A 14,628-nucleotide genomic window follows, 5' to 3' on the forward strand; every position below is an offset into this window, starting at 1 on the left:
AAGATTTCCCCGAGCAACTCTTTGATCTCGACCTCCTCGACTCATGACGAGATTCGACTGGATTCATCCGAATCCTTTTGTCTTTTAGAAGACTTATACGTCCCCTCCGCCACCGCCAGCTTACCTCTACATTCCCTAAGAGCCTTGTTGGACATGGCCTGACAGGACCCGCACTCGTCAATCCAATGGTCTGGGCCGAGGCACCAGAAGCAATTCCGATGGGGGTCAGTTAACATTTTCCTACCACACTTCTGACATTTTTTTAACCCCAACTTGGGTGCAGTGGGAGTAGATGATGAGGACATCGTCGAGGAAAAATCTGATGCGCCGTTCGTAACACGAACCAGTTGCGTCGGAAAAACAGAACTGAGGTAACGGGCGCTGCTCGAGCCCTTTATACAGCGGATGATGTTGACGCCCGACGGCGGCTCTTGAGGGACTTCGACTCTGCGGCCTCAAACACTGCGCCCTCTGGTGAAAAGAAAATTCCGAAGCAGCAGAGTTGGGATACGAATATCATAAGATGAGGAATACGTGGGAGGACACAATCAATTTGAAACTAAGGGGACTTATGAATACACTAGTGGTACGGTTATATTGATAGGGATAATAGTAATGGCATCCTCATGCACGGATAAGCACTCTACTGCGATGGAGACTACTGCGCATTCCATAATATGTTCAGCACTATAACGTGCTAAGAATCCCAGCGAGATCAAAGCAAACAATGATATGGGGGATAACAGAACTATTGCATTCATTATGTTACACAGTATTCTTCACATTGCAACACATTATCTCATGATGTAATACAAACATTTGAAAATTAAAAGAAGCCCACAAATGAGAAACACTAACAGTTGAAGTACTACTTTGCTGCTGTTTCCTATCCGAAAGAGCACTTTCCCGTGTAATGCCATACATATTTTATTCTAATTGTATATTAGTTCAATTCAAAAAGAACTGAACTTTTACAAGAGCAACTTAACAATTACAAATAATTAATTCAAAACCTCACAAAACATTTTCTAATGTCACATAAAACTTCCGTCAATAGCTAAAATTATAAAATCTCAATTCCATTTGAAACAAAACCACCCACAGTACAATAACCCATACCATGTGAAGCATTTTTAAAAACTATTTTACAAACCCACTGCCTATGCAAATAAAACCTCTATCTCTATCATAATCTTCCAAGGCGTATTCTTTATCAGTCTCATTCATCTTGAAGTAATTCATAATACATCTTCAAACTCTGTAAAGAAGCAGCCATACCATTTTAGAAGTGCCATTGAATGCCATATCTGCCGATTGAATAGGGTTGTGAATGAGTAAGCACAAATGCATAAATCGCCCAGCGGAGGTACTACTCTCAAAGTTTGCAATGACTAAGCTGGTCGTCTTAGGCGTCTTACTATGGTTTTATGGATGGCTAGGCTTCCTTTAAGAATCTTACACCCTGGGGTCAGTACTACCTCTCGAGTGGGCAAATCAAAGGGTCAACCAGTCTGCCCATTCACTCCTTGCACTTCACAATGGGTTCTGCACGGTCTAAAGCTGGGTGGCAGAGAATGCACTCTTCCAAGCCTCCTCTTATGGGCCTACTGCGCGCCCGTTGCATACTATGAAAACAATGTCCAATCTCACCCCAAACACCAACTGCCTTTTGTCCGTTGTCTGACCTTTCATCTGAAAAACAACGCACACTGCCTGCTGCAATTCCAGTATCCCTCCATTCAGTCCAATTTCAACCCTCCCCTTGTACATTTTGAGCAGCACCGCCAGCACATTATTTAAGTCCCTGATCGCTAAACGGTCCACGTCCATCTTTGATAAAAACCCTGATGAGCCCTTGCGGGTAATGTGCAGAGATAACACAACCTGTGCGGGTAGTCCCACCTCTGCCAAAGGCCTTGTCCTGTTATTTGAGAAGACTTCAGTTCCGATAGTCCCTTGGTGGCTGAGCTCCATTTAGGAATCATGACCTTGTGCTCGCCTCCCTCGGGAATTCTGTATCGCAGCTGCATCCCTTTGCTGCACTGAACCTAAGCAGGCCTGAGCTTCCGGGACAGCACATCACATCTTTTCATCCAATTCCATCATCAGTTTATGAAAGCATGTTTTGTAAAGTGAATGGTTTGGACTGCACAGGGAATGTCAGATGCGACTGCAACCTAACACTTCTGCCTACACTGAAAAGGCTAGCGGGTTGGACAGTTGCACAAACGTCAAATAATGGAAGCGGAGTGCATTTTCCCCAGAGCGAGGCAGGGTTTAAATGGGAAGAGGTTCTTGGTGCTTACTATAGCCGGGCTAGAGGCGTTACTTGTGGGATCTTGGAAAATGGCCTCTTGTTCATCATTTCTGTCATTATGGCTTGTGCACTCTTTTGTGTATGTGCCCAGAAATGAGGCTTGACGCATCCACACTGGTTTGTTTTATTTTTCTCTTGCAGCTCCAACACATTAAAAAGAGTCTAATCAAGCCTTAATGATAGCTTTAACGAAACTCAATGGAAACATGTTGCAAGGTCTGAAGAGGGGAAGGCAGCTTGGAGGGGAATATGGGATTTCTTGTATGCCTAATGACAGAATTTACATTGAGGACGCCTGGCTAACTGCATTTTACATTACATGATGAAGTTGATCAAATGTTGTGCACATTTGGTTGTATTCGTTCATTGTATTAATTTGCTTTTATCTACTTAAGTGTAAAAGTTTCTTGTAAACTGTAAAACACTTAAATTTAAAAAAAATACATCTCGGAAAGAAAACAAATGAAAAAAAACAGAAGTATTCAGGGACCCCACCACGGATTGCCAAAACCTACTACTTCTAAAAAAGCGCCTCTCACGTCTACATTCTATAGCTTCAACTGACTTTGCCTAAAACCCAAAGCTCGGTGGTCACTTGACAACGCCACCTACAACAGTAGTTACCCTTGTAAATACCAGATCCAATAATCCTTTTCTGCCAGAACGTCACGATGAGTTCCCCAATAGGAGGGTCTACAAGGTTCCTACACCTAGCCACAGAACCAGCGGACATGCTGCAATCAATATGTATCAAATGGATCTACCACCAATTTGCAACGGACCAACCCTATAATTTGTATCCCCGATTAGTGTTCACTCAATCACAATCAGCTGTTCACTGTGCAAAGATTACCTATGAATATACAGGAACCAGTTCTGCACCGCCATACCCCCTGATCTATTCTAAATAGGGCATGTCTCGCAATCTCGTAATAACCAATTCTAGCTCTTAATTCAGCGCATAGGGGTACTAGTCAGGTCATCCCACAGCTCGGAGACTTTCCTCCCCAGAGTAGCGGAATTAGCCTTCCAGAATGCGGCTTCCTAGTCGGGACCAAATGAAGCTTTTCTCCAAATGGACAGCACATACACACGGCGGAGCTACCCACACGGCGGAGCTACCCAGTCAGAATAGTAGTAACTTTCAATGGTATTCATACATAACAATATGAAACATAAGCATGCTTCACAGGCAACCAGACACCTGCATATCCTAATTTAAATCGTCTGCTATACTGATACATCAATAACCTATTTATCTCACTTTTTTCAGGCTGCATAATTCTTTAAACTAATGTAAATCATTTCTATTATTCACAACTTTTTTTGTTTCATTGTATTTTTCCAACTAGTCATTTTCACATATAACCATGCAAGTATTCAATAATTTCCTTAAAAAAACAACAAAATATTACAATTCAACAATGACATTCCTGGCTTCTCTTTTAGAGTCTCACTTTTCTCAACATGTAAAAATGACATTGACAACCGCCCACTCATCTTGAATGAATTCCCCCTTTCTTGGATTACAATCAAAGCACAACGTTCTGCCGCCAGGGGTCCCCTTGGTCGCCATGTGGGCGCCTGGCTGATGACCTCCCTGCTTGCAGTGTCACGGGACGCTACAGTGGCTGATACTTGGCGTTCTTCTGCCCGTGTGTTTCACGGGTCTGTGTATACTAGCAAACCAACCAACCAATGCGAACGAAAGCGAGGTGTGGGAAAGGTAAAATATACATAACTAAAACACCATCAGAAAGAAATACAGCAGGAAATAATGCTGAATTCCGTCATGAATCAGTGAATCTGCTAGACGGACAGGATGCAGAACAGAGAGGAGTCATTTACGTTGCTTAAAGGCTGCATGCAAATGAAGATTGTTTACACATTAAATAGATGGCAAGAGGCGAAGCTGAACTGCGCCGTATTCTGCCCAGCACGGATAAAATAGTGTGCGAGCAGTGCGTGGGTCCGGAGAGGGCACTACGCACTTGGGGGCAGGATGCCCACGAGATATGCACAGTCATTCTAGCCTCGCCCCCTTTCCAAGGACAAGTTGAGCAGAAATGCGCGCCCAAGTCGTAGCCCTGTGAGCCACTTGCAAGCACCCTAGCAGCATGCAAGCTTAGCAAAGCAGCGGACAGGCAGGGGGGTGCAGCTGGCGCGGGGGGCATCTCCGCAAGAGCTGCCGCATGCACCCACGACGTCTATGAACTCCGTGTGCTAGAACCCAAGGCACATGGAAGAGTAGGGGACATGATGGACAGTGTAAGGCACCAAGAACAAACTGCTCCAGTTCCAGCAACCCTCCCCACCCCCCAAAATGCAGTAGACAAGTGAAGGTTTCATGGAATAACAGTGACAGTCATATTTGTACCTTACGTGTTGTTGGGGCCTGTTTCATGGTTGCAGAGAAGGTTAGGAGAGAGGAAGAGAGGGGAGAGCACAGGTTAGAAAAGAAAATCACAACAAGGCAGATTGCTGTAGACACAGTCTCTCAACTGGCGCTGCCCAAGGATGCTCCAAATGGCTGCAGCGTCCTCCTTTCCGCGGCCATGCACTGCGCGCGCCCGATGCCACTGGAGGCTGGCAACCACTGTCGCCAATCAGCGGAGTCCTGGTGCACAGTATCCCATCGCAGGGACACCGATGGCAGGCATCGAGCCACAACAATACAAGTCTGCGCGCACTTCCCTTGCTCTGCCGTCTTCTCCAACCACCGCCCCGGCCCCCGATTACATCATCAGCGGAGGGCTTTTTCCTGCCCGTCTCCAAGTTCCCAGGCAATCCTTGCAGCCCGGCTCTGCATCAGTAATTGATTTGATGCCTCGCACCGAGAGGGCGAGAGGGGAGGGAGGGAAGGAAGGAGGGATTCGGGGACAGATGATGTGCTGCTGTTGCCTAGCAACAGCTTAGGCTCAGCTGTCTGCCGGGCTAATCAGAAAGCTTCTTGGTCCAGCCTCCCAAAAGCGATGCACTGGGCTTAGGGTGTACAGTAGTAGGCTTCTGCCGAGCAGATCGGTGCAGGGGGGCACAGCAGAGGCCCCGCTTTCCTCGTCTGTATCATTAATAGCATCTGAAAGAGGACGCATATAATTGGCCGACTTCAAAGGCACTTTCTCGTGTATCCGGTTAAGGAGTGTACGCTGCCCATTTTATGAAATTATTAGAATGTCTACATTTTGCCAGCCTACTAGCTGTCCAGGCTTTTCAGAGGGTCGTGTGAAAACACAATGCCCAGAGATGAAACTGTGCTACTTCTTTGGACATCTCTCTGCACGTCACATCCACTGGAAGGTCAGTTCTTGCATATAGTGAAGCACACAGGGCTTCGATGCTGAAAACTCTCATGGTATTTAGCTTGGAGTTATGAACGAGTCCACGTTTAATCTGTGCTGAAGCAGCTGCTTGCTACGTTAGCCCAACACGCACGCACACACGCACGCACGCACTTCAATACCCTGACTTTGACCCAATAACTGAAGCTGGCCTAGGACAATCTATTAGTTGGTTAGGGCTGAAGGTAGAATAGTAACTGCACCATGCCAAGTCGAGGCCAAGGTGTCGAGAAGCGGGGATCACCCGGAACAGAATTCCACACTACTTTTAGTTCTTAATGTTTGTAGTTCCCCCACTATTCCCAAGAATGATCAGTTACTGACCTGTTCTTTTTGCACGTCACATCCACTGGAAGGTCAGTTCTTGCATATAGTGAAGCACACAGGGCTTCGATGCTGAAAACTCTCATGGTATTTAGCTTGGAGTTATGAACGAGTCCACGTTTAATCTGTGCTGAAGCAGCTGCTTGCTACGTTAGCCCAACACGCACGCACACACACACACACACACGCACGCACGCACTTCAATACCCTGACTTTGACCCAATAACTGAAGCTGGCCTAGGACAATCTATTAGTTGGTTAGGGCTGAAGGTAGAATAGTAACTGCACCATGCCAAGTCGAGGCCAAGGTGTGGAGAAGCTGGGATCACCAGGAACAGAATTCCACACTACTTTTAGTTCTTAATGTTTGTAGTTCCCCCACTATTCCCAAGAATGATCAGTTACTGACCTGTTCTTTTTGCACTCAAAGTAATCGACTACTTTGTACCGAATAGACTAAGTGTCATTTTACTATTGCTCCTGAATATGGTAAGCAGCAAAATCATCGCGTGCAAGCTCTGTGGGCAAGTCCATCCGCCTGCCATGCAGTGCTATATCAAGAATATACGCCAATGGCGCATTGCCTGCATTCAGAGTCCCAATGTGAGCCAGGTCTAATTGTTGCTATAATAAAACTGATCAACCAATAACAGTACTATTCCACCCCACCAAACAAGCGGTTGCCACCGGTCAGTTCGAGAGGGGAATGTTAGGTTTTAGAGGAAGGTGCCTCTTATTCTGGCAGCTATCTCAAACATCCACGAAAGTCAATAACCTCGAGGTCCTTATAGATGGCGACCAAGCTAATGCTGTGGTTCACAGGAGCTTTTTGCACTCTTAAAAACACTCAATACATCTTCACTTATCAGCTATCCAAACAGTGAAGACAACAATATCCCTGGTATTATCCTCTCTGGACTACCAAAACACGTTTTTTCTTCGTCTACCAAATTTCATGACTAATTGACTGCAAAGGGTGCAGAACATGGCCGCTGCGTTCTGTGGTGTTTGCCGTCATAAGCATTCTCTACAGTGTTGCTGTTCCTACATTAGTTGCCAGTTGACAACACAGAGAAATGTAAGGTCCACAATTCATCCAAAAGAGCTATGCTATAGAACCTTAATATGGTCCTGTCATTTAGTTTCCTCCCTCCTCCTCCTCCTCAACATCATCATTCGAAAAAGAAAACTGCAGAGACTGGGAGACTACGCTTCTATAAAATTCCCTCTGATGATTCCAGCAAGGTATGAGGATCATTTTCACATTGGGAAAGCACTTAAACCTTTATGTAGTTCTATCTCCTCAGTCGTCCCACTAGAACACTTCGTCTGCTCTCTTTAGTGCTAGGAAGCCTCCCCAGGGCAGTGTCCGTGTGCTGTAGATAAACCCAAGAACAAAAAAGTCAAGTTTGCAAATTATCCAAAACAGGCCTCAACATTTGCACTCGCCACTATTGGCTTGTGATTAATAACTCTTGGTGAGTACGAAATGGTGTGCGTGTGTGCCCTCAGTCGCATGTGTGTGCACATGTGGAGAAATTAGGTGAGAAAGTGTATGCCTGGCCCATAGCTTGCAACTTGAACATTTTTACCCTTAATACAAGGGGACAATAAAGGAAACTTTGATGACAAGAGTCACTAATGTGATTTACTTGTACTCCTTGCAAATCCAACTGCATTTTATTCTTTTAATTTCAACATCCCTGTGGTGTGCACCATTTCTTTTAGTGCCTGCATTATTGTACCTGGTGCTCCTTCGACACTGAACCTTCCCTAATCTTAATCATGCTTTTGAAGCCTTCAGATTGTAAATATTTTAAACTAACTTTTCGGCCACCAACTGGACCTGGCCTAGATTAATAATCGTACTGTTAAAATTAGTAGACGCACGATCATTGGACAAAAATGCCTTTGAAGAGTACAGTATCAGTAAGTCAATCTCTTAACTCATGATCTTAGGGATAGAATTCTTACTTAAAGATGTCCTGGTCAAAGCCTGATCCTAAGAATGCAGAAAAATGTCGGATTTTGGCTACAGAAAAATGAGTCACAGCTATGGGCAATTGGGTGTCACTCAAGAATTTTCAATTTAAAGGAGGAAGGTAGTTCAAACCTTTGATGAGTGTTAGTCTCTACGCATTGAAATACCCACCATATACAAATCAATTTTATTTTTTGTAAATTCGGTTTTTATTGGAGTTTTTGTAATTATGACATGGATAAAAAGGTAATACAAATCAATTTGATCTCCTTAAACCAAATCTACGCTTTTTTGCACTTTTTTTCTAAGAAAGTAACCTTTACACTCGTCATGGTCTATATAGTTTGACTAAACATAGCTGTTACTTTAGGATCGATACAAATATTGAAATGCATGTCTAAGTGTTTCTGTCCTTAGGAATGTGCACATCTTGTTATTTCAATACTTCCTAGTTACCCATTTCATTGGCGGTTACATCTAGTTACGGGTTCTGCAGCTCCCCTAGTACAGTGTCATGGTTACTTTGCAAGCATTTATTCTTGCAGATCTTCATTTAAATATATGGCTAACAATAAGTGGCAAGTAGCCCGGCTATTAGCAGTATTGGCAATAACCCTCGAACCACCTATAGCCAAAAGCTACAAAGGGGCTTGCAGAAACCGATCCATGGAGAGAGAGGAGAAGCTGGGTCATCAGGTGCTATTCCGATTCAGACTCCCCAAAACACTCCAACTTTGAAGTTCTCAACATGGCCTGTAGCATCGCACACATTATCAGGTCCAAAGGTCATCCTGAAAGTGAGATACATGTCAAAATGAAACTTCCACTGGTCGGCTGCACCAAAGGGAAACCTATGAAATATTTTCGAATTTTAAAGTCCTCAACTCGATTAAGGGCCCCACACAGAGTGGTTATGCCATGGATATCATGCAACAGTTCCTCTTATGCACATGGACTGATGAGTCTAAAAAACAATTTCAAACCTCCTGAATCCCACTCTGAACTTACACTTATGAAGGGTGTGAATCATACTAATTTCCCATAGAACCTAACAATGTAGGTTACACTCCTACTGCTAACCCTAATCAGAAGTAAAATTCCTAAACCATGAAATAACACGCAACCAAGAGATCCTTGGTCCTTTTATTAAGAAACAATTAACCCCAAACTAATTCTTAAAAAGGGCAAATGAATGAATAAATAAATAACAGCAACCGCAAGACCCAAAAACAAACACCAGAAACCATGAACACACGTCGTGGCACTCTGAAGCGGTCTATCTCACCTTTAAAATACAATCGAAATGATATCACTGTATGACTGAAAGAAAAAAAAAATCTTTTTTCCAGAAAGAGGTGGTTTCAGCAGTCAAAAGCATCAAGGAGGTTTTCAAAATGTTCATAGAGTCCCCAAACCTCCACATCAGTAACATCTTAAAATAGTGCAGTCAACTTGAGCAAAGCTTTGATTAACAAAATTCATTTAATCAGGTATCATCCCAATCCTAAAAAGAATCTTAATTCACAGGACCACAAAACTGCATTCCCCTCTATTGGTGCAACCAATGCTCTTTGAAAGACATTGCTAACTTGATGAATGCGTTGGGATCCCAAAACAATGCCAGGCCCAGCAATCCCAATTACCGAGTACATCACCACATTGACCCTGGCCATCACTTATTTGCAATGTCTCTAAAACCTCTAGCGACAACTGTTCCCTGTACTGAACAATGAAATGTAACTCAGACCCTCATAATTTCTCAAACTATCACCCTAGCTCTAATATTCTTTTTATAGGCAAAATAATTAAGAAGTTTCTCACCAACCAACTATCCAGCACAGTAAATCACGCAGTCTTTATCAGAACATTCAATCGTGTTTTAGGTCCTCAAGAAGCAAACTAGCTAGTGTCCTCTTCATGAGAGAAAACAAAATATTGAAGTCACTTTCTATCCTAATCCTCCTGGATCTTTTGTCAGCATGTGATACTGGAGAGCACTCAATTCTCATTTGCAGACTACAAACATCAGCAATAAAATGGCAGCCTTTAACCACCTTGGCTCTGTTCTCACCATAACTACTTAACTACTTCTGTTAAACCCCACTAAACACTGGTGTCCCCCCAAGGCTCAAATCTGTCCCAATGGATGTTTAACAGTAGCATCAAAGCTTTATTGGCTTTTCTCAGGCAATTGTCTTTATCAATTGCGTTTAACTTGACCAAGACCGTACCCAAACAAGAAATAATTCGAGCTGCTCTATAACGGTCCTCCTAGATGATTTACAGTCTGGCTCCGTCCCAAAAAATGTTACCTGAAATTCTTCCACTGCACTGCACTCCACTTCTAAATCCCTGTGCTGTGCAAGATCACCCCAACTGGAAAGACCCAAAGAATTCAAACTTACTAGATCCTGAGTCCCGATAAACATCATGCCACTGTCATGGTGTCTATGTAGGTTTAAAGCACCAACCGAGACAAACCCAAAACCATGCAAGATTGTTTTGGGGCCTCAAAATATGTGACTCCCATCGCACCAGGGCTTAACGCGCTCTATTGGTTACCAAACAATCAACGCATTCACTTAAAAATTCTGTTCATGACCCATTGTGGCCTCCATAAAAAGGGGCCAAATACATCGCAAAATCATTACCAGGTCAAAGGACAATTCGATCAGTATTTTTGGAATAAAGGACGGAAATGTTCTGAGGAGGTCCGAGTGGACAATAAGGTATGAATCCTCTGTCTGAATAGCTACAATATGTTTGGCCAACAGGCTAGCAAGAAGTAAGGCTTTTTTCAAAGCTGTTTCATGACCAAGAGGCTCAAAGGTTTTATGAATAAAAAAGGCAAGCACCAGAATTAAATTCCATACATTTCTTAGGTGAAACTTAAGGTACAGCCAGGTAAGAGGAAATAGCTGAAAGATAATCTAACACTATTTATCTTTTATTATTTGCATTCAAATTGAATCAACAACTTTTTTGAAATTAATGACATTTCCGTAATCCTGTTATGATATATACAAGAAAAAGTAAGATAACATCAGAAAAACAAAATAGAAAAAAAGGAAAAACAAAAAAGAATCCAATTAAAAAACTTTGACACTGCCGATCTTTGGAAGGACTTCAGTCAAGAACTTGACCACAGTGATGACATGCTTGTTTTTTTTTCCTGTCATTAAGGACGTCCACCAACCATTGGAGTCAGAAATTGCGAAAAATCAGAAAACAAAGGTCCAACATGTTTTGAACAAATGACTCAAGGCCGGGCAGTGTTATGATGTGGAACAAAGATTCGACTTTAGAATCATCGTTACAGTACTGACAGTGTTTTACCAATGATTGGCCCAGAGTTGCTCGAATCTCGTTAGTTGGATGCAGGTTCAAACAAGCTCTCAGGAATTGATCCCTAACCTTTTTATCAGGAAAATGTTTCAAGTATTCACACAATGTGTTAAGCTTTCGACCTTCTGATGGTAAGTGGGCTACCGAATGTTAATTGCTTGCCCAGTCCAACGTTGAAATCCAGTCACAGTCCTGAAGTTTTCTTTTTACTCGTACAGGGTTGGACACCAATTGCCAAAGAGAGCTACCAATAACTTCCAGAAGGTTCATCATGGTTAGGCGCCACCTATTCAGATTTGAGTTGTAGTCAGACAGCATTTCTTTATGTATCATCTCCAAGATCACAGGTCATGAAGAGTTACAACATGTCCCTAACAAGGCAAGTCTGTTCCAGTTGACCGTACACTTCAGGGAATTCGGACCCAATTCTCTCCTGATGATGGTGATCAGAGTCGACAGAGAAGCGCCTAGGACCCTTTCCAGAATATCCCCTCGAGACAATTCCAAAGAGGGTCCGGAAGATTGAACATGGCCTCCGCCCGCAGGCAGCTGCACTTCTCTGACCTTACAGGGGGGATGATCTAGTTAACGGAAAGGCTACAGGAATGTCCTCCAAAAAGAAGTTAAAAATCGCTGGGGCCTTAGGGCACCCCTGCTTGACTCCTCTCGAAGTTGTTATTTCATCAGAAAAAGACCCTGCCTCATTCAGTCCGACTCTTAGGGAGGCATCAGAATGCATAGCCATGATGGGATGGAGTATTGTTTTTGGGCAACCTTTCTTTTCCAGTTTGGACCACAGTTTGCATCTATCGATCTGATCAAATGCTTGGACCTGGTCCTGGGTTTGTGCTTTCCTAAGTTACCCTTTAGCAGTTGTAATAAAAGGATATTTACCGAAGTGCCAAAACCCTTAACAAAACCAGTTTGAAATGGATCAAAAGATCTAGTGTCCTGGCACAACGTTTGAAAGAGATCTAGAATGATGGAGCTATAAAGTTTGCAGATGACATTGAGGAGAGGAGAGGGGAATAGGGTGATACTTCTTTGGGTTCTCCAAACACCTTTTTTGTGGATAGGTACCACTATCGCTCTCCTCCAGGAACTCGGCAACTGGTGAGAGATGGCGATTTGACTGAATAAGATGGAAATAAAAGTACCTACGCTAGTTGCAGTGTTTTACAGTGATGCCATGGTAAGGGCTCCCGGATCTGTATCTACCAGCCCGAGGAAAATCTCAAGACCAAACTGGGACAGATTCTGAACATTCCAGCCTTACGGGCCTCAAATAGGGAAATTATCCCCCATCCTTCAACTCAGTCTTGCCTTGATAAAGACCACTCAGGGTCGAAACACGTGTTGGCTGACCACCATAACACTGTGTCTACACTTCAATAAAAATATTACTGTAAAAACTGCAATTAGAGTGGGAACTAATCTATATAAGGTTTCGCAAATAGTAGAACCGCGAGGTAACCAGGACTGTTACTCTCAACTTTTTCTGGGGCCTGGGTTTACCCCATCCTACCTGTGACCTTGCTCACCAAAATCAGGACTACAAAACTACCAAACAGAGCTTAGCACAGGAGAGTTTCAGCAACTAGAACCCAACTTCTCTCTTAACTGGAAATAATAAGTAGCCCAATCATCAGGAAACTCCAAGAGCATGGAGTTAGACAACCAGTCAGGGCCTGGCGCTCTCAAACCTTTTAACTTTTTAATTCATCTTGCGGTGTCGCTCACGTTGACTGAAGATACTCATGATTCAGGACATTCAGAGAAGTTAGTGGTTTTGTGGGTGTCTCGAACCTTCATATACAGGCTTCTAAAATGATTGATCCAAGTTTCCTCAGTGATTGGGTTAGATTGGTCTGATTTTGGGACCATCTTTTCGGCTTTTAACATTGACCAGAATTTCTTTGGGTCTTTACCGACCAAGGCTTTTCAAATGGCCTCTGAATCATTCTGGTATCGCTGGTACTTAGAAAAGGAGAGCCAGTTTTTGTAACTAGACTTGGCGGACCAGACTTTACGATGGTCCTCAGGTAAACCAGACTTCGTTGCTACTCGTACTAGTTTTTGCACCGCTTTTCTCCAGGCTACCAGTTCAATGTTGAAATTGTATTTGTGGTAGGAAGCCAAGTTACCCTTCTTAGGACAATAATTGAATTGTTTCAAAAGAGGTGAGTATTCAACCAAGGAACCTACTCGTCCCAGGTCCATAGTCAAAGCTCTTAACCTTGTGGTGTATAGTTTCAGACGCAAACCTCCATTGCAGGTATCGAGTGTTGTTGGCATTCGATCCCGGACCAGGGCACCAGGAGCCTTCCATTCCAGCAACATGAGATGATGATCACTGTTTGTTGTCTTAATGACTTGAAACTTTTTTACCAAAGGAAGGAAGTTATTAGAAACATAAATGTAGTTTAAGACTGAAGTGCACCCCATGTGTTCCCACGTTGGTTGGGAAGATATGTCACCTTTACAATTACCATTGAGCAGGTGTAGGGTCTCTAAAGTCCATAAGGACACTCCATAGGTCTCATCTGATGTACCGGGAGTCGTCAGAGTTCCACGCACCACCCTGTCTTTTTTGGCCAAGTCCAGGACATTAAGCTCCTCGCAGATGATAACATGTAGACTGCTGGTTGATGTAGGTGTCATCCAGAAGGTCAGTGACCTGTCCAATAAACAGGTTCAGAGCCCTTCAGCGACCCCTCAGTTTCCCATCCAATCACTAGTTCTTGTGTTAAAAAGTTAGTTGACATAGATTTTAGAAGGTTTAAAGGGCTGCCTAAGTCAACCGTAGTCAAGAGACCCGCCGAGGGACATCCAACAGGCCCTTTGGTGGCACGGTTTATTGATATTTCAAAACCATCCAAGACACTTTTTTTTCTCAGCCTGGTTTCTTGCAGACAGATCAGATCGAAATCCCCCAGGTTTATTTCATTGAGCTTGGTCAGATGAGCAAACCACTGGGTATTCCATGAAGCCAGCTTTAGTACTCATACAGATCACAGATGGTGGGCCTGGGTAGAAACTGCGTGCACTGTGATAATCCACGCCTCACTCGATCTAAGCGGATGATGACAGCCTACTCCCTCGAGTTGCACTGCGGGTAGTTTGCGGATGGGGCGGCGTAAGTTCTGGTGTGGGCCTGGGGTGGTGCCGTGGGCAGGCGGTGAGTCGTGCTGGGCAGTCGGCTCCGAGGGGGGGTAGGCGCTGTCCCCTGTCGGTTCCGATTATGAATTCTGCATCTTTTTTGGCCTGGACAACTCTGCCGTTGGGTTGGGAAGTCGCAGATCTGTGAGGGCTCCACTCAGCAG

The 14,628-nt window shown here is 43.8% G+C and overlaps 1 protein-coding gene across 6 annotated transcripts in view; it reads right to left on the reverse strand.

Annotated features, from left to right (window-relative positions):
- DCTN1 (dynactin subunit 1) overlaps positions 1-14,628 on the reverse strand; it is a 1,327,898-nt gene that overhangs the window by 860,743 nt on the left and 452,527 nt on the right. For 3 of the 6 annotated variants that reach the window (XM_069632339.1, XM_069632340.1, XM_069632342.1), the window contains exon 6: positions 4,695-4,712. The exons of the other annotated variants lie outside the window; for them this stretch is intronic. In XM_069632339.1, coding sequence (XP_069488440.1) covers positions 4,695-4,712 — 18 coding nt within the window. The remainder of the gene's footprint in view (positions 1-4,694; positions 4,713-14,628) is intronic. 6 annotated transcript variants of the gene reach the window in all.

Source organism: Ambystoma mexicanum, chromosome 6q (genome assembly GCF_040938575.1).
Source record: "Ambystoma mexicanum isolate Mex_15411 chromosome 6q, UKY_AmexF1_1, whole genome shotgun sequence".
Lineage (NCBI taxonomy): Eukaryota > Metazoa > Chordata > Amphibia > Caudata > Ambystomatidae > Ambystoma > Ambystoma mexicanum.